General features: G+C 42.3%; 1 protein-coding gene across 1 annotated transcript in view; it reads right to left on the reverse strand.

The window, feature by feature from the left end:
• Window positions 1–7,862: 7,862 nt before the first annotated feature.
• LOC308299158 (multiple C2 and transmembrane domain-containing protein 1-like) overlaps window positions 7,863–21,395 on the reverse strand; it is a gene marked incomplete at its 3' end in the record, with an annotated part of 35,811 nt that continues 22,278 nt past the window's right edge. Inside the window, exons 14-20 of the mRNA XM_080742876.1 lie at window positions 20,744–20,863; window positions 19,117–19,227; window positions 16,902–16,955; window positions 16,351–16,460; window positions 11,054–11,163; window positions 8,799–8,896; window positions 7,863–7,940 (exon numbers count right to left, since the gene is read on the reverse strand). Coding sequence (XP_080599002.1) covers window positions 7,863–7,940; window positions 8,799–8,896; window positions 11,054–11,163; window positions 16,351–16,460; window positions 16,902–16,955; window positions 19,117–19,227; window positions 20,744–20,863 — 681 coding nt within the window. The remainder of the gene's footprint in view (window positions 7,941–8,798; window positions 8,897–11,053; window positions 11,164–16,350; window positions 16,461–16,901; window positions 16,956–19,116; window positions 19,228–20,743; window positions 20,864–21,395) is intronic.

Below are 21,395 nucleotides of genomic sequence, written 5' to 3' on the forward strand. Positions count from 1 at the left end.
GAATAAAAACCTGAATTAATATATATATACAAGAAATTATGACTCTCAAGAGCACCGTTTCTCAATGTTATCTCCGGGGCCCACCAGGTGTCCAAATGGACCTTTATTCTTTCCTTTTGTACACTCAGAGTTAAATTAACACTGAGGATCTAAGTAGGTAGATTGGGGTCCCAGAAAAAATAAAATAAAAAAATCACACCCAGTGTGAAGTGAGCGGTGCTATTTATGAGTTAATTTCATTAAGTGGCATGACCAATGTGGGATGCGGCGGGACATACAGACAAAGCCAGCACCACTCATGCATTTTGAATTGAGATCCTTGAAATTAAAAACATATTTTATTAATCATTAATCTAGGATCATAGGTATAGGTACAGTATATAATTAATAGTAATAGGTATAATAATATATAAAATATATATAATTTGTACATTGAAACTGTAGCAATTAAACGCCAGGTAATGAAACTAGCATCTGTCTAAATTACATTTGAACCTTTGCAGAAGACTGCATGGTTGTCAAGGCTAAGGTCAAGTGCTAAGGTGGATTCTCTGAAAAGGTGAGTCTTCAGATTACGTGGGCAAATGTGGAGTGAGTCTGTAGTTATGAAATAATCCCGCTGCTGCTGTGCTATTCATGAGTTACTTTCATTAAGTGTCCCACGAAGCTTGTCCCATGTGACCCTGGGCGTATAACAAACTTTGAGCGCTTTGTGCCAAGATATAGGCCAGGTAAGGTTTAGTATAGGCCAGGTAAGGTTTAGTATAGGCCAGGTAAGGTTTAGTATAGGCCAGGTAAGGTTTAGTATAGGCCAGGTAATGTTTAGTATAGGCCAGGTAAGGTTTAGTATAGGCCAGGTAAGGTTTAGTATAGATCCTGGACAAAGCCAGATGTTGGGGATTAGCTCCTTCCAGGAGCACCGCTCAAAAAGGTTTAGAATCACTGTTCACCCTTCTCCTCGATCGCGACGCGTTCAAGCTCACCCTTCACATAGTTAATGTAGGTGTTGACCTCCGCCAGCCGTGAAGCCGTCCGCTTCACTTCCTCGTCCCGGATCCCTTCCAGGAACTCCACCAGCCACTCCCTGATGCGGATCGTGAGCTGCTCCTCTCTCTTGTTGATCTTCATCAAGCGGTTGTCGTGCCAGGCCTCCATCGCGGCGACCACGGTCTCCTTCTTCTTGAACAGCATTCTCACGTCGATGGGCAGGTCCTTCATCTCGTTGGCCTGCACCTTCTGCACGATCGCCACCACGGTCTTCATGAGCTCGTCGTCCATTTTCTTCTCTTCCGCGCGGACCTGCTCGAATATCCCCTTGGCCGACTCGGTGAAGCCGTCGACCATCTCCCCTATCTTCCTGCCGAGTTCCTTGATGAGGGTCGCCAGCTGGTCCACCAGATGCATCTCCAGGGTCATGAGGCTGTCGAAGAAGAGCTTGATCTCGTCTTGGTACTCCCTCTTTTGCTCCTTCAGGTCCTGGCGGTCCGTCAGCCACCACAGTTCCAGCATCTTTTCTTTCCTCCTCACCTCGAACTCGGTGACCACCTGGCCCGCCACCTGCTGGTTGTTCGCCACAGTCGCCTTCAAGCACACATAGAAGGCCTGGATCTCGGCCTCTCTCTGCTCCTGCTCATGTAGGCCTGTTTCGAAGATGTGCGTACACAGGTCGTGGATGACAAACTTGAAGGTCTGAAGAATAGCGGACATGCCGGGCGCCTCGATCCACTTCTGTGCCTCTTCGTCGTCCTCGATGATGCTGTCGTACAGGTAGTGGTCGTTCAGGTACTCTACGAAGGCGTCCCTGTGCAGCTGCACCGGGTCCACCAGGCTCTTCTCGTACAGGATTTCTTTGTCCCTGAGCATCGAAACGATCAAATCGTACTCACCGATGCCTTTCACCGCCTCCTCTGACACCCTGTCGATTAGCCTGTAGTCCAGGTAGGTCAAGGTCGGCAGCCTGGAAGCGATGACGTTCTTGTAGTCCGGTATGTCGCAGATGAGGTTTCCGGCCAGGTTGAGACAGTGCAGACCCGGGAATTGTCTGAGATATTCCACGTGTTTTAAATCCTTCACCTGGTTATTTCCGATGGAGAATATCTGGAGGTTCTTGAGAGTGTCCATGTTCTCGAGGACCGAGATCAAGTTGTTGTACAGACTCAGGTCTTCCAGCTTTACCAGAGATTCCAAACCTTCAATCTTCTCTATGTCGTTGAATGACAGATCGAGGCATCTCAGATTGGTGAGATTCTCTAGTCCCTCTATCTTCGCTATGTTGTTGCTGTTGAGCTGGAGTTTGGCCAGGCCTTTGAACTGTTGTAAACCTTCCATCTTCGGAATGAACCTGTACTCCAGGCTTAGCTGAAGGACTTCGTGGAATGGTACGAATATGTGTGAACCCTCTTTAGGTTTCTGTGACTGTATAGCGTCTGTCAGAAGCTCGTCGTCAATGACATTGATCGGGTCATCTTTGCCCAGGTCCTCTTCTTCGCCGACTGAAGACATCCTAGTATGAAAGCCTCGAATGCAAATGAACTCACCCTTAAGCCCAACTACCCGTGGTGAATATTCACAGTGAAGAAAGCAGCTCAATTCATATACCTTACTGTATTTGGTGACGTCCACATATATGTCACAGATATTGTTGGCCAATCAGGGAAGCTGGTTCAGGTTGTGTAATTATTAATATTCAGGTTGTGTAATAATTATTAATATACTAGCCCTTACCCGTTCAAAGATATGAGCTCCGAAATGATGTGCAGTGTGTGGGTTATGGGGTGTGCACTGTGCACACAGTATATGAGGGATGGAAAGTAACTTTAACTGGTGCTTGCATGATAATATGTAGGAGCATCAATGTAAGAAATACCCATTACGTTTAATGGCTATAGAGATACTGTGTACCGATCTGCATGATTTTTGGACAACATCTGTAACAGGGCCAGACAACCGCCCACCCGCCTGCACACACACACACACACACACACACACACACACACACACACACACACACAGTGACACAGACACAGACACACACATCATATTACAGACAGACAGACACTCACTCAGACACTCACTCAGACAGACAGACATTCGGAAAATTATATGTTTGATTGTCGCTGTTGGATGGGAAGCTTGTGTATGTGTAAATAAACCTGTTACTTTTCACCAAAGGGGAATAAAGAACCTAACCCTAATTTGAAAATTGGCTATATGTAGGGCTAGATGTAATCATCATCCATGATGTGTTTTATATGCATACACGTTTCTGTACAAATACATATTTTAAAATAAAATTCAAATTCATCTCATCAACTCATCAAGCACTTTTATTGTGCCAGATGATAATAAATAATAATACGGTAGGTCTAGGCTATGTATAAAATGATTTTTAATGTATTTGTTTTATACAAGAAGATACAAGATGTTTTGCAGTCATTACACAAAGTCGTTTTGTGCTAAAGTAACAATCTCAATAGCTGTGGTGTAACTGGACCAATGGGACACAGGAGGAAAAACAACAACACTTAAACCACTTGAAGTCATACTGTGTAGCATCCATCTTTGTAGTCTTTTTGGCAACGCCTCTACCTCTGGTAAGCTCTTTTGGAACTGTGATTCCCAGAATTCAGTTCAAAAGAGAAAGAAAAACAACACATGAGAAGTAGGCCCTACCGTTCCATAACAAATGCTACAGGGTCCCTGGTGGCGAGATTATTTCGGAAAGCAACAACATTTTTGGCGCCCGTGTCATTTTTGGCGCGAGTGTCATGGGTCAAAAAAACACATTTATATGGAATGGTTATTGAGAAAAACAACAACAAGAAAGAGTATAACAAAAACAGTGTTTGTTTAATTGAAAAGGTTACACTGTATGACTTCAAGCCCTACTGTATACTTCATCATAATATGATGACCAGCGAAAATGGCAGATGTACAAGCTCAAAGAAGCTGCATCTTTGGAAATGTTTTGAAGATGTTTCGCCTATAACAACGTGCCCAAAAGGGACAGGGCAGGTAGAAAGAGGTTAACGGCGGTTCAACTTAAAACTACTTTAAGACTTGCTAAAGCTTGGTTTGTGAACAGCTCCTACTGTAGATGCAGCAGCATACTGTACATGCATGAAGTGCCCACACACAGTGCATGATTATACAGTCTATATGAATGCACTTCAGTATCATAGCCTCCCAGACAGCCATGCAACACATTTTATGCAAGACATACATGAACAATAATAATAACCACTTGCATTCAACAAGACGTGCAGGGGCTGTTTCTTCTGGTCTCATCTGAGTCATATTATATATGATTATCATATTTACAGTATATGTATATACTGCACACACACACACGCATGCACGCACGCACGCACGCACACACACACACACACACACACACACACACACACACACACACACGCACCTGTATAAATGCCCCTGCTTTAATGCTGTAAATGTTATTATAGTGTTATTTCACCAGTTTGAAAAAAGCTCTTTGCGACGACGACGGGACATTCGGCATTCCTACACTTCATAATTGACAGGCCTACACAATGGATGGAAGGCATATAGGCATTGTGGTGATTAACAGGATACATACAGGTACAGTAATAGTCGGTACATTGTCTAGACCCTAGAGTAAAGTGACTTCATGCTCGATACATTAACACACAAGTTCATCCATTCATTTAGATTATTTTCTGTGAACGGGGGGGGGGGGGGGGGGGGGTCCAGCTGCTTGACCCTTTTAGGCCTAGAATTATTGAATGCTTTAACCAGTGAAAAATAGCAGATATACAAGCTCACAGCGCGGCACCGAGTGCTGCGGTGCGTGCTTGTAGATCTGCTATTTTTGAAAAAGTCGTGAAAATGTATGCAAATCCTTGAATATATGTATTTTCAAAGCTAACGTTTGTAACTCAAATTTTGCTTCTGGGTGGTCCCTGGAACTAGATATTTTGAGATGGGGGTCCGTGGCAAAATAAATATAATTTTGGGGGTCCTTCACATGAAAAAGTTTGAGAACCACTGACATAGTAGTCTCTCAAGAACAGACTAACTCCAGTTAAGTGAAAAGGACCTTTTCTTTGATGATGGCTGGCCAGATTGCTGACATAGAAACAGAGATTTTCAAAAAACCTTAGAAGGATTCAAAAGACACTAGAATCGTGTCAAAATTCTAATTTTCACGATTTTTCAAAAATAGCAGATCTACAAGCTCGCAGCGCGGCACTCGGTGCCGCGCTGTGAGCTTGTATATCTGCTATTTTTCAATAGTTAAAGCATAAAATAATGATACACAATAATGTGTACCCGTTCTAAATGGGTTTCTCTAGTCCCATGTAGAATAGTGCCCACACTTTGTAAAATGTTAGCACCTTAATTATATCGATGGACATTTATTTCAACCTAATCGCAAAAGGAACATCTTTGACTAGATCACTTTCAAAGCTTTAATGAATCACCGCAGATATAATCTTTAAACGAAGGCGTTTCGGAAATTATCGCCTTTCGGTCTGCATTTTCAAAATGCGATCGTTTAATTACAGATGCGACGCACGAAAGCTTCTGAAACGTACATGTATCGCGTTTGTGCAAGTGTTCCTTTTGTGATTGTGTATGCTCAAGAATCGGCACCCGCCATTAATCATAAGTCTGAAAATAGACAATCTACAAGCTTGCGCTGTGAGCTTGTAGTATAAAGTATAAATTAGGCATTAGTCCTGTGAAATGAATGTGCCAATTCCTCTCTTACAGCAGACATTGTACTTTTAAGAAAAAGTACAAATCAATTTGAAATGATGGTATAAGACTACATAGTGCATGTAAAATACCTTCATAGCATACATACTGTACATCATTAGAATTTTTTTACACAATTATACCCTCTTATCCCTAACAAAGACTAAGGTGCTGTTACTGAGGCATGGAAAGCCTGCTTAGTGTGGTGGCAGTTACAGTTTCCTATCTCAGTGGTTCTCAACCTTTGGGTCAGGGTCCCCAGATGATCAACTTAAAGCTATACTGTGTAAGATGCTCAACTAGTGGTCAGTAGCCCTATAGCAAACCGTGGTCGCGTCCGCGTCTTTCGGACGTTTTTCGCCTCCACGTCGCCGAGAGCTATCTTTAGAGGGGTCCCTGGTTCCTGTGCGTTCAGGCATTCCGGAGAAACGGACTACTTCACCCTGCCTGGTAGGCGAGATTACCTTTTGAGTATAGAGACACACGGGCGACTACAAATATGGCCGCCATAGCGACCCCACTTCAAGATGCGCTGTGATTGGCCGGCAGTGTATAACCCTCGCTGTGATTGGCCGGTAGTGTGATGACGCAATTTTTCCGCGAAAACCGGTCCCCGGTAGGGATGATAGAAAACATATAAAGAGAAGGCTTTAGAAGCTGAAAATAACGGAGTGGGGGTTCTAAAACTTTAGCGATTTAACAGTTAGGACAATTTTAAGATTTGTTTTATAAAAAAAGTTACATGGTATAACTTTAATGTGAAATATTGTTTTCTCACTCAAAAGTGAACAAACCAACACAAAGTTTAAGTGAATAGAGGGTATCTGCACATGTCTAAAGTGACAATTTAAGGACTTTTTATAATACATCTAAGATGACAAATTGGTACATTGGTCAAATTGTCAAATATTAGAGGCTGAAATAGTGAAAATAGTAGATCTACATGCTCTGAGCATGTAGATCTGCTATTTTCACAATAGAACCATGTTATACATAATGTAATGCCTCAACTCTTTATTAGTGCTCGTCAGGGTGGGGGGGGGGGGGGGGGGGGGGGGGGGGTCCCCAGTTAAAATATGATTATTTTGGGGGTCCCGGACAGAAAAGGTTGAGGACCACTGTACTATCTCACAGCAGTACAACTAAAATTCCATAAAAAGGAAAAAAATAATATATTTGCTCACGACTCTTGGCAAGAGTATAACAAAGTTCTTGAAGTATGCGTTCTGCTCTACAAGCAAAAGACTAAGAGCTCTGCATGTACACACCGGGGGCACGACCAAAGAAACAATACAAGAAATCCACCAGCGAGTATTTGGCTTCACAACTATTTATAATAGTTGATGACTCATACAGGCCGATGCCTTTGTGTTTTGAGGGATGGGTGTCTTCAAATATTATGAAGCATCATATTACAAAAATGTAATAAAAATCCACATGCTACTTTTGAAAAGAAAACATACAGTAAACCAACTAGAGTCATAAGACCAATTACACGGAAAAACGTGCAAAATCGAAGTAAAATGAAGTGGCTTTATAGCCGCATACTGTTCATGTTCTTTGGTGATGTTCTTTGTGCAGTTATTTCAGGCGAAATAACGGCACAAAAAACCCACCCCTGGTGTGTAAGGACCTTCTTCATAATAATAATGAATATATTCATAAATTTTAAATTTAGGTTTCTTTTTACACTTGTTCACGGCGCGAACATCATTTACAGCAGTGGTTCCCAAACGGAGGGTCCCCAAATAATGTTTGGGGCGGGTACCCAGATGATTATCTTAATGTGCAACATAATTTTCTCACTCCACAGTAAACAAACCAACATACAGCATAAGTGTAAGCAGGATATCTGCACATTTCTAAAGTTACAATTGAATGACTTAAGACCTTTTTAATACCAATTTGGCCAAATTGTCAAATATTACGTAAAAAAAGAGGCATTGTGAAAAGGCTATTTTCACAATATTTATCTGTGGAACCGAGTCAAACTAAACGTAACGCCTACAATTCCAAGTGCTTGTCAGGGTGGTGGGTCACCAGTTCAAATAGTATTATTTTGGGGGGTCACGGCCTGAAAGGTTTGGGAACCCTTGAATTACGGCATGAAGAGATGATGACGGTCAGGAGATGATGTGAGGGCGTCTGCGTTTGCTGGGGCTTTGTGACGACGGCTCCACCTTCAGCTCGCTGTACTGCATCTGAAATGACAGCATGACACACGGCTGGCACGTTTCTGACATTTTACAAGTGAATTACCGGTAATTGTCACTCAAATAATTGCGATTAACGATTTAATTGTGTTTTTGTCGTTGACAATAACATTTCTGCTAGGCTTTTAGGCTTTGAAGTTGCATATGGCAGATAAGCAGTGATGGAAAAGGTATTTAAATGTTTTACTTAAGTAAAAGTATCAATACTGCTATATAGAAATACGCTGTTATAAGTAAAAGTCTAGAATTCAAAATGTACTTGAGTAAAAGTACAAAAGTATTGGTGACAAAATGTACATAAAGTACCAAAAATAAAAGTACAAAGCGTTTGAAAATAGCAGATGCGACGCGTTGTGAGCTTGTACCGGTAGATCGGCTATTTTCAAATAGCCTATGTATAAAATAGGGCTAAAGTGGATTGATGTATGTTTTATAATCATATATAATCATTTATATCTGCAAAGTAACTAGTAACTAAAGGTTTCAAATGATTGTAGTGGAGTAAAAGTACAATATTTGTATCCAAGATGTAGTGGAGTAGAAGTAAAAGTGCTGGGAATTGGAAATACTAGTACAAATAACTCAAAACTAAAAATGTACTTAAGTAAATGTACTTAGTTACTTTACACCACTGCAGATAAGACGTTTATTCATATTTGACAACTTCATACTTTAAAAGGAATATTGATAGTGGAAATAGCCAATCTACAATCTCACAAGTTAAACACAAGTTTAACACAAAGTAATACATCGAATGCATAGAGACAGTGTAGTGCCTCAGTAATCTAGGATCAGAGGTAAAGAACCTACGATCCTACATTACGTACATTTGCACAAGTTACGTACCATCTGAACATCCGAGGGCACTCTGGAGAAGAAGTTGAGAAGCTCATTGGTGTCGATCAGATACGGGTCACGCAATTTCTTCGTGAACTTATTCACGCCTAAGGAAAAAGACACGCCGTTCAGGAACAATAAGGTTCTGTCTAATCTACAGTAAACATAAACATTGCATTGTTTTTTGTATCAATTTAGTCTTATGCTAATTATTTCCTCCCCACACACTTATTTTTTAGATTTTTTTGTTTGTTTTTTAGGATAGGACTAGCCTGACACTCAGCCTGAATTGACATTTCGTTTCACTTCATTATTCAGTCTGAAAGTTCTTCCCCCCAGGGCGTCTGCAGGGATGGGCGTTGCCAAAAAGAGGCAGTCTTCAGCGATTGGTTCACCGACCAACACATGACATAGTGTTGTTATCATGGTTGTTATGTGTGACTGGCTAGTGGCTAGCCTGTTGCTTGCTAGTGCTACTTGCTAACCAAAGAAACAGTCAGAATAGGAGCACTACGAACTAGTAATCAAACACAACATAACATGCCTGCTATTGGTGTTTTATAGCGAGATCGATACGATCGCATTTTACCGCAATTTACCGCATTTTATCGCGACGCGATGCGCGGTACGGTACGGCGGCGGCGCTGGTGTACTTGGAAACACACATGAGTTCTGGGAAACCCCCACCCACGCTGATCACAAGACACTGATTCACGACGCTGATTCGCCGTACGGATTTTCAACCGAGGCAGGCCTCCTCAATGAGAGCACTTCTAGACCCCTGAATCGCCAAAACAAAAAAATTAAAGGGGTGTGGCTAGCGATTCAGGGTCTGGAACTAGGCTAGGATAGGACAGTAGACTGACAGGAAATGGGGAGTGACATGCAAATGTCGTCCAGACCTGGAATCGAACCGGCGACGCCATCAGGCATAGCCTATGTGGTATGCGACTAGACCAGTAGGCCAGCGGGCGCCCCTCCCCAAACACATGTGTGTGTTGTCACTGCTGTTGTATCCCACTGACACACCTGCCAGTGAGGAGCCCCCAGCGGGAGGATATAAGAGTCATTGTCCTACTCCTCCCACCCCAACACCTCGCCACTGTCTGGCCAAAACCTCTTAACTCCATTTTTGAGGTTTTTGATTTTTTTTGGCATAAATCAACTCCACACTTTCTGCCAAACCAGCTAACTCCACCTCCGCCCTCTTTTTTTTTCATAAATATGTGCTATTGAACACCCTTTACGTCTGTGTGTTGGTTAAAATAATATTGAACCAATGAAAAGTAGTAAAAAGCCCTTCGGTCAAAACCTCCTAACTCAACTTGAGCTCATTTTCCCGAAAATTTACATTTTGGAGTTAGGAGGTTTCGGTCCCACAGTAGAGATATGTAATAAGTAAGAGTAATGTTACACAACACTGGTTATACAACATAATCACTCATAAGCAGCATTCAGCATAACAGTTGGAGTCTCCCTCTGTCTCTGACAGTCTGATACTATATAGCCCAGCTCAGACTACTGCTGCCCCAGTGTGTACACCATTACCTCATGTACACATGACATCACCTGCACTAGTTTGCCGGTGGTTAGCCTCGGACTTGCCAGGGGTCATCTAAGGTTCCTAAGGCTTGAATAGTCTCATTTTGCCACTACACATGCCAATTATGTTCATATATAGAGCATACATGGGCAACTGGCGGCCACACCTTCCCTTAATGTGGCCCGCAGGTTATCGGAATTCTGATATATTATTGATTTCAGCTGTTACAATTCCAAACATGGCTTTAATTACCTCAGCCTATATTAGTAGCTCAATGACTAGTGTATAAAAAAAATATTGTCTTTTTTATGTCCAATGTATTTGTATTTAAATGTATTAATGCATTTGAAATTAAATGAAAGAAAAAAAAATCTGGATTTTCAATATTCCAATTAAAAAAAAAAGAAAATAGCAGATCTAGAAGCTCAAAACGTGTCACAGTACGACATGTTTTGAGTTCGATCGGCTATTTTTGCTACTTTTGTGTGACATACAGTAGAATGACAAAGTAGGACATTCATTTACTGTAATAAACAGGTTTCTCCTCAACAGTATATGCAATGTGGCCCCCTGAAGTGAGTGTGGAAAACTGGAAATATAGTGTCCCCCTGATATAGAGTATAGACACTTGACAAAGCCTGATGCTCCACGGTGGATTCAATCCCCCAGTGTGTGTGTGTGTGTGTGTGTGTGCGCGCGTGCGTGCGTGCTTAAGACTTACCCCATGCAAGCACAAGGTATCTCAGAGGTATGAAGTAAAGCAGAACCGTAGCAACGCACAGGGAAATGATGGCCAGCCAACTCATGAAAGGCACTGTCCAGTTCACTGTACTGCAGCCGCAAGGCAGAAAGACAGAAAGCACACAATCATTACTTTTGAACAGAAAAACCAAAAGCAAATCTCAGCCACTTTACACTGGGCTCCCTGTTTCATTTAGAGTCGACTTAAAAACCTTGCTTCTCGTTTTTAAAGCACTATATAGTATGGGAACCAGCCTATCTCATGGACTCATTAAAATATAGCCTAAAGGCACAAGAAAGTACTTGGATCTTCTTCCCGCTACCCGGGTCTACTAGAGATTACAGTTCAAAAGAAAATTGGTTATGCTGCATTAATCAAGTACGTACGTCCCTAATCTGTGGAACACATTTCCTCAAGAAATCAGGGAGGCAAGCACAGTCAACGTCTTGAACGCCCACCCTTTTAACTTAGCTTTTAACTCATAGGTGGTCCACAACGTGCCAACGCGTCAAACTCTTTGACGTCTCTGTGTTCCCTCTATAGACTAGACAGGATTTCAGAAAAAGTGCTTATTTAAAGTTCTGAAGGCAAATCGTGGCATTTATGGCATGTTTTCTAGGGGTATCAAATAGTGCTGAATTCAAATCTGCTGTATGCCCAGCTCAAAAATGCACTGTGGAATCAGTAGGGGTGCCACAATACTGAACCGAACCAAACCGGTATACCGAACCGAATGGCCCTGTACCGAACTGAACAGCCCATACTGAATGAACCAAATTTCTTAATTTTTTTGGGTGTGGCCACATAAAAACATAATTTTAACTCTTTCTGTACACTTTCTTGGAGAAAATCTTCCTCCTAGTATAATCATAATAACTGATTATCATGTTTTAGGGGGGAAACAAATGATTGCACCCCATCTTTAAAATTAACTGAACATTTTGGATTCTTTATTTTTTCATTTTCAATTTTTACTGTACCGAAACCGTACCGAAACCGTGAGCCAAAAACTGAGATATGAACCGAACCGTGGGCTGACTGAACCGTGGCACCCCTAGGAATCAGCGGGTGGAGATCAGTACAACAAGTACCTTAAAGAGGTGGTGCCATGATCCCCCCCCCCCCCTCTAAAACATGATTATCAGGTATTATGATTATACTAGGAGGAAGATTTTTTCCAAAAAAGTATACAGAAAGAGTTAAAATTGGGTTTTGATGTGGCCACACCCCCAGTTCATTAAGTATGCATGGATGTCATGGTGGGTGGTGACCCAGCTGAAGTTAGCCACACCCCACAGTGTTGGGTGAATGGTAATTAGGGGAGGAGTTGATACTGTGACATGCTTAGTATCTGTGTTTTTTTAACTGACACTTTTGACCACAAGGTGGCAGCCTCCAAGAGAAAACAAACAATTACCAAGAGAATACATCATTTCTCATAAAAACCACACCAGGGGGTCTATGAAGTACTTTCAACCTCCTAGATGAAAAACAGAAAAAGTACAAAACTATGGCACCACCTCTTTAAGATCAGGGTCCACAGATGCCCAAGGGCAAGCAGGCAGGGCACCTCTCAATGTTGAAAGATGGTTGTTGAAAGCTTTCTCCTGATTACAGTACATACAGTATATAGCCACGCAACACAGAGGTGGACATGAGCACCTTCTTTAAGCATGAAAACCATACCCTCCCTTTCTGTCTGATAAATGGAAACTACAGCTGGAAAATAAGTCAGAAGAGGCAAGGGATACAACGGAAGATGGCTGGTCACAACAAACTGCTGGGGAATTGGTCCAATTTCCTACGTGACCCTATGCCGCTGCCGCCCCACATAGTGTGTCATTTTGTGCCGCGAATGAGCTTGTAGGTCTGCTATTTTTGACAAATTTCGGTTGGAGCACCACTCATACAGCAACATATGTTTTTTCAGAAAACTGTTAGAATTTAGAAGACATAATCTGCCTCAGGTGTTAAGTCACTTCAATGCTGCATAATATTCACATTGTGTGTGGGTGTAATCATGACAGTCTAGCCTCTTAGTTAAACCCTCTTCCTTACTGGTATCCGCCAGGGCTCTGTACTCGTCTGGATGGATTGAAAATCCAAATATACTACGTAATTACATCATCACGTATTTGACATCACAACATTGTCATCACAATGTACTTGTCTTTAAAAGTAAACAATCCAATAAACCAAATGTCATTAAACAACTATTCCATCTGATTCAGCTGTCGTTTATCAACAAATCCTGTACATTTGTTGCACTGATTCACGGTGGTGCTGGAGTGTGAAATGATTCACTGGACGATACATCTGAAAGGAGGACTTAAAGATTACTACCATGCTTCTGTGGTAGTCGGACACAAGCTGTACTCATTTGGAGGATGGAACAACCTGAACATCAGTGGTCAGATTGAAGTCCACATCTTCAACACAGTGTCTTTGTGTTGGAGGAAGTTTCCCCCAGTGACAAATGGAAGAGGACAAAGTCCCATTGAGGTTCCCTCCGGCCGCTGGGGCCACACAGCTGTCCTGGTAGAAGAAATAGTCTACATCTGGGGAGGTTATCCTCACTGCAATGTCCTTTATGCTTTTGATGTTGACACCCACAGCTGGTTCAAACCCAATATTTCTGGGACTATTCCAGAAGCAAGGAGTTGCCACTCAGCCTGCGTCCTGGAGAAGGCCATGTATGTGTATGGGGGAACCACCCAGCTGACTGCATGGACTAATGACATGTACAAGTTGGACACCAGCATAATGGTCTGGTCTTTAATCAACACCAGAGGAACTACACCACCTGCTTCCCACAGCCACTCTGCCACCATCATTGGAACGAAGATGTTTGTATTTGGGGGCTGGGGGAGACAGGGGGACTTAAACAACAATTCTGTGTTTGACACAGAGACCAACTGCTGGCTGAAGACACTTTCTACACAGCTTCTCCCAGAAGAACGTTCAAATCATTCAGCCTTTGCCTACAATGGAGAGCTGTATGTATTTGGTGGCTTGAATGGGAACCAGTGCTTCAATGATCTGTGGAAATTCAGTCCAGAGACCTTCTCCTGGAAGCAGGTTGAGCCCAAGGGGAAAGACCCCTGTAAGATGTGTGCGATGTGCTGTTGCATGGTGGGAGATTGTGTCATCATCTTTGGAGGATGCATAGCAGACCAAACAATGTCTGATGACCTGTACACCTTAGATTTAAGTCCTAGCCTGAAGACGTTATGCAAGCTATCAGTTATTCATTATGGTCTGGATCAGTCTGAACTCCCACATGACATCAGGTGGGAACTGACAACCATGACTACCAACAGCAACAGAACAAAATGACAGGACACACCACACACACACACGTGCAGACCATGTCTAAGCAAGCAGACACACACACACACACACACACACACACAAAGTGGCTTGGAAGCCGAGATATTGGCACTTTTATGTTTCAGCAAGGTGGCTGCCATCTTTAAATGGTCCATTTTGAGGGCTTAGCGGCCATGTTTGAGCTGGGCATACAGCAGATTTGGATTCAGCACACTTTAATACCCCACATGTACTGTATGCCATAAATTAACACAATTTGCCTTTTTTTTTTTGGGAAAACTGACCTAGACTACGACGCGTTCGACTAGTGGTACAGTAATCTACAGTAAGCTGAAGTTTACTGTAAGCTGAAGTTTACTTCACAGGCACCCGCCTGTGAAGAGAAACACTCCAATTCCCGAAATGCAACAGGGTATCACGTGACCGGGAAATCCGTTCCCTCGTAGAGAGCAGTGTTAGGGTCGATTCAGAGTCTAATAAGGAGCCTAACTTATTTTTTTTTCGGAAGGGTTCCCGGACCCGAAATTATTTAAGGTCGGGGGGAGTCCATTCATACTCTCTTAACGGCTAGCGCCGAAGTCGCTTGTAAATATTGGAGGTCCATGACATGAAAACGTTTGTGGCCGATATTAGCAGGACGGATACATATCTGACCGGCCCTCGCGGCTGCACGCTGGAGGTCCAGTGAGCAGCAGCACCAGATGGAGACAGGGTTTCTCTGTCTCTCTCACTCACTCTGACACACGCGCGAGCTCCGTCGAAAACATTCAATCTACAAGCTCACATTATAGACGTGCTGCCTCCCTTTCTGCATGCATCACAGTCACAATTCGTTGCGGAGCTTGCAGATCGGCTATAAACCATAGAGATAATATAGGCTATCAACACGGAATACTAGCAAAGTTGTTTACTTTAAGCTCTTCTTTCCTCTTAAAACGGTCAGCGACTTGCGAGACGCAGCAAAGCCGTGTGTGTGTGTGTGTGTGTGTGTGGGTCATGTCGCACGCGCCTCCACTCTCCAGCCAGAGCGAGAACCAGCTGACAATGTATCCGCTATGCGACGCACAAAACACGGCCACACAAGCATTTGGAAGTCGGCGTGTCTCCCTCCCAAACGACCGCTGTTTCCTTGGCTTCATAGCCGAGAATATGAACTTGAAGCCGGGCTGAATGAATGAGAAGACACCGCTGAGTACCGAAATTAAGTCGAGAGGTCACAACATTTCACCGTGGAGCCGAGTTTAGTCGGTTGATGCCCCCCCGAACCGGGGACGACGACCCATATTTGGGTCTGGACAGTGCCGAACTGAAATAAGTTAGGCTCTTTATAAGAGTGTGAATCGACCCTGCACAAAAGTGCATTTATCTCCTACTCTAACTTTTAAAATGTTAAAATGTAACAAAAACAGGACATACTCGGATTACATTTACTCTGATTACTTTTTCCCTGGAGCTCCCAAACAAGGTCAAAAAGCGTGTTTGCATGGCAACTTCCGATTAAATCTTGAATAATCCTGGGCACCCGGTGTGTTAATTAGCATCTTATGAGATGTATTGCTCGGCACCTTCATTGCTGCGGTTTTGAATCTGTCTTGGATTTTTGTCTGTATTGTTTTGAATCTGTTTGAATTTTTGCTGTGTTGTACAGCACATTGAGCTGCACTTCTATGTATGAAAAGTGCTACATAAATAGAGCTCATTCGTTTTTTAACCCAACGAATACGAACATGAAATGTGAACCGAGCTGAAGTCTTTCATATTGAACAGTGACGTTAGTGCAGTGGTTCTCAAAGTGGATTCCAGGGACTCTGTGGGTTCCTTTTTAAATTGACCCATACAAGTCTGTAACTCTGACAGTGTACAAATGGAACCAAATGAACCCGTTTGTAAGGGTAGACCTTGAAATATGAAAGTTTGAGAAACACTGCGTTAGTGAACCGGCTCACTTCTTGATCCTCTCTCCGTACGATGCCACGTCGTCCAGTGCGCTCTGTACGCTGACGAACACGTCCTGGATGGCGTACAGTTTGTCCATCAGTCCCTTGCGCTCCGAGTCCTGGCAAAAAAAAAATGAAGGTTTTCAAAGTTTTGCCATCCAATAGAGCAGCGATTCTCGACCTCTTGGCAATTTCAAATGGTATTTTTGTTGAGTCTCTGAGACCCTAGTACTGTAATATAATAACAGCACGCTAAGGTTGTTTGTTTGTTTGATTGTTTATTTTCACTTACAAGATAATTTGTATTGATTGATTGATTCAATAAAAGAGAAAGCCCAAAAAACTCTTGAGAAGTGGCATTCGTCGGGAATATTTTTTATATTCATAGGCTAAGATTTCATACAAAGTAGAGTATAGTTGACAAATAAAACATTAGACGTGTCATACTGTACAGATGAAAAAGAATAAGAAAACAGAAATGAAACAGCAAAAGCATATCGCAAGTTTACAACAATAAAGGGTAAAAAAATAAAATAAAAATAAAGGTTGTTGTAACTGACCTTATCGTCTTTGTCATCGTCCTCGTCTTCCCAGTCAAACATCACCTCCATAGACTGCAGACAGAGCAGGGACATAATCAATGTGTCGCAAATGAATGACCATGCATCCCTAAAGCAATCAAAGTGCCTTAAAGGACAACTTTGTTTTTTTACAACAAGGGTTCATATTTTAGATTGTAATTAGAGAAAAGAAAAAGTGAGTGTTAAAATGTTTTCAATTGCTTTGTTCTATTGTTTTATCGCGTTTACTGTGCTAAAATGTGGGGCATGCGTACGCATGGGGGCATGCGTACAAGTGGCTAAATATGTATTTTTAGACACAATAAGCCAGCAGTTTCTTTATTGCAATTTACAGTAACACTTCTAGCCCCCATAAGTCACATCCAACCATGAAAGGTTGCATTGTATCTTGGGAATGAGCTTATTCTGTGTAAAATGACATATTTAGCCACTTGTACGCATGCCCCAACCACTGAAATAAGAATATCTAAAACAATAGAAAGAAGTAAATGAAATAATTTTAACACTCATCTTTTATATTATTTAATTACAATCTAAAATATGAACCCTTGTTGTAAAAAACTAAAGTTGTCCTTTAAGGTCCATAAAAAGCACAAACAGACAACAACACAGAGATATACCAGTACAGTACCAGGCTGTTTTCACTCAATTAAAAAACATAAAAACATTGCCCCCAGTGTTTTCAGGAGCAAGACGAATACCTTGTATCACTCTGTGTGATCTCTGTCAAGGCTGTGATTAATACATTATTTGACTCCCCAAGTCTACACATAAATCTAAACATAAAATTCCTCAATACAGCATGAAAGGTGGGCACATTACTAAGTTGCAAACATTTCACTTGTCCATCTTGGGAGTTTCAGAAATGTTCGAAAAGCATCATTATATATGCCACCTTAAAGCGGCACCACAAATAGGCCGTATATAGTGGAGTGCAAAACGTTTTAAAAAGTGCTTCTACCACTTTTTCTAGTCACGTGTTCAAATACTGGATTCTGATTGGCTAAATTCCGGAGGTTATGACAAAACAACTGCCGCAAAGTTGTATGAGGACTTGTCCGAGATCAATGCACCTCAGTGTACATCCGGGGACTTCAGGAGGTAGTCGGAACACCTTTCCCCCAACCAACAAATGACGGTGGCAACGGTCCTATGTTTACTAACGTGCATGCTATAGTCGCCGATTTATTTGGATCCAATGCAATCCGCCAACTTTAAAGCCCCTTTTCTCTGAACCTATGCCTTTCTGGAAGCGAACAGCCTCTATTTACGGCCGGAACGGTACTTCTAACTGACGTTAGCTTAGCTGTAAGCTAGACGCATGGATTAGTATGGAGTTGGCGCCATCTGTTGGTGAGTAGAAGATGTTGTTTGTGGAACTATCTGCTGTCTCCCGGAAGTTTTATAGGCAATAATGATTGTAACTTAAGATCCTTGCAAGTTACAACTATGTGTTTTCTTTCATGTATACGGGAAAAAGTGGTAGAAAAGCTATTTACCACTCGGGGTCGGACATTATGCTCTCATAATGTCCTGAGTGAGGGTGTTATCGGACTCGGCTGCGCCTCGTCCGATAACACCCTCACTGCGGACATTATGAGAGCATAATGTCCTCTCACTCGGGGTAAATTGCTTACTTTTAACATTTTTTTTAAATGTCTGTACACATATGACATTTTCGTGCCAGCATGTTGGCTTATCCATATAGCTTACAGCAGTGATTCTCAATCTGTGGGTCGAGGGGGTCCCCAAGTTATTTTATAACTTGGGGTTAATGTGTATAACTAAAAGTTATACACATTTCTAAAGTGACAATTTAAGGACTATTTAATACCTCTAAAATGACAAATTAAACATTGGTAAAATTGTTAAATATTAGAGGCAGAAATTGTGAAAATAGCGGATCTACATGCTCACAACGCCTCGCGTTGCGAGGCGTTGTGAGCATGTAGATCCGCTATTTTCACAATAGAACCGTTGTGATATACAAAATGTAATGCCTCAACTCCTAGTGCTTGTCAGGGTGGTGGGATCCCCAGTTAAAATATGATTATTTTGTGGGTCAGGGCCTGAAAAAGTTGAGAACCACTGGCTTACAGCACTGGCGCTGCACATCATCATGGTCACAGAGATCGTCTCTATCATTCTTCACCACCCAGACAGAGCAGTGAGGGTGTGTGTGTTCCATCCTCACCAGGTCTCCTTGGTCCCTACAGGAGGTGAACAGGTAGTTCCAGGTGAACAGCAGCACCAGGGCCAGAGGCAGCATGTACAGCTCAAAGTTCCACACCACCACCACAAACAGCTGGCCGGGGGACACACAGGAGAACACGTTAAAGAGGTGGTGCCGTAGTTTTGTACTTTTTCTGTTTTGTATGCGCGTCTATGGAGTTAACATTACTGGGTGGGATGCATGGGCGGAAATATAGGGTACGCCTGGTAGCTAAGGCACCCAGTTATGGGGCTGTTAAGTCTGACATCATTTTGTAGGCAGAGGAGAACTTTTGCCCCCCCAAAAAGCGAATCTTTTTACTATTTACTCATTTTTCTTCTCTTTGTTGTTGAAAGGAAAGTGGTAGAATTATACTTTAGTCGTTATTTTTGTCTCAGATCTGTTGAAATAGCGAGGGACAGATATTGACAATAAATCTGCTTGGAGGTCTGACTACAAAATGATGTCACGGCTTAAAAGCCCCATAGACAGTTCTCCCTCATCTGAGTCGTCTCACTCATCCTCATTCTTGCTATTTTCACACCTAACTCCTATAGAAATGCAAATGTAGGCACCCCATTGAATAGAGAAAAATCTATGCCCATGGTGGGATGCAAATGTGTCTTCTCTGTGTATGTTTGGTTACTTCATGAAAGCTGAAAGCCTCTGAGTGAAAAGGTCCGATCGAAAAACACTGATTTAATGACACAGCTAACTTCAGTTGGGTCACCACATAAGAAAAATAACACTTTCTGTACACTTTTTGGGAAAAGATCTTCCTCCCTGACTGTATAATCATAAAACCTGATCATGTTTTTTTGAGGGGGAAACAAATCATGGCACCCTGTCTTTAAACACACCTCTCTGTCTTTAAACACACCTCTCTGTCTTTAAACACACCTCTCTGTCTTTAAACACACCTCTCTGTCTTTAAACACACCTCTCTGCCGGAAAACAGACAACCAGTTCATTACACTGCTGTGTTTAACCACTTCAAAAACATAATTCTTCACCATGAGCAAACCTTTCTAATAACTATGGTGAGCAAGATAGGGACCTGAAGAAGTTATAGGTTTAGGGATAAGAGATAGAGTCAGGCCTGATTTATAATTGCTTGCGCGCTTGTGTCGTGCACTGAAAAATTATGTTTCGAAAATATTTTATAAAAAAAAAAGCTTTGTATGTGTTTCTTTTCAAAAGTGAACACAAAAAGCATAGAATAATGTTAAAATAGTCATTGTGGCCGTTGTCAGGCTGACTTTGTTTACATCCCTCCTCTATTCTTTTATATGGATTCCATATAAAAGAATATAAAAGAATAGAAGAGGGATGTACAGTAAACAAAGTCTGACAACGGCCAAAATGAAAAAGTTGACTATAGCTCCTTTAAGGTTTACAGTTAAAATGCCACAAAATTGTAAAAATGGCATTCATGAAATTGCCTTCCAAAAATGTTGATGTCTTGAGTTATAGTAATACAAAGTGTGCATGTGTGTGTGTGTGCGTGTGTGTGTGTGTGTGTGTGTGTGTGTGTGTGTGTGTGTGTGTGTGTGTGTGTGTGTGTGTGTGTGTGCGTGTGCATGCGTGTGCATGTGTGTGACCTTCATACCACAAAGGAAGTGATGCTCCTCTGCGCTGACTCCCACTCGAAACAGCTGTTAATGTAAGTCCCATTGTTGATCAGGACCATGATGCATTTCTTCACACGGTTGAAGTTCTGCCGGAGCAGCTGAAACGTGTACGCCATGATTATTGTGCCACAATGTGCCAGTATCTTTAACATCATCATTGACATCGTCATCTTTTTCATATTCTTCATATTCTTTTTTTTTCCTTTTTTATAATTTTTTCTCCTCAATTTAGTCATCATGCCCAATGATTCCTTCCGCAGAGGCGTCAATTGGGTATGGCAAGCTATGGCAGCTGCCATACCTTGGCTACAGGGGGAAATAATAAAATGCACTTTTCACCGTGCCTGTTGCAAGGTATGGCAACATGACTGGTGTCTTGCACGCGCGCGAGGGCGCGCGTGCAAGACACCAGTCATGTTGTCATACCATAGCCTTTTCTGAACTGACGCCACTGTCCTTCTGACACACATTTGTGTGGCCGCGGCTAAATATTTATTAATTTGAGGGTCCCTCACACGAAAAGGTTTGAAGACCCGTGTTGGTTACCCACACAGCGATGGAAAGGTGTCCTCCTTTCTGAGGTCCTGCTGGTGGTCACCTTAGGTGGTGGGCAGCTACTTTAGCGCTGCG

This window comes from Nannobrachium achirus, assembly GCF_963921795.1.
Source record: "Nannobrachium achirus genome assembly, chromosome: 15".
In the NCBI taxonomy this organism is placed as follows: domain Eukaryota; kingdom Metazoa; phylum Chordata; class Actinopteri; order Myctophiformes; family Myctophidae; genus Nannobrachium; species Nannobrachium achirus.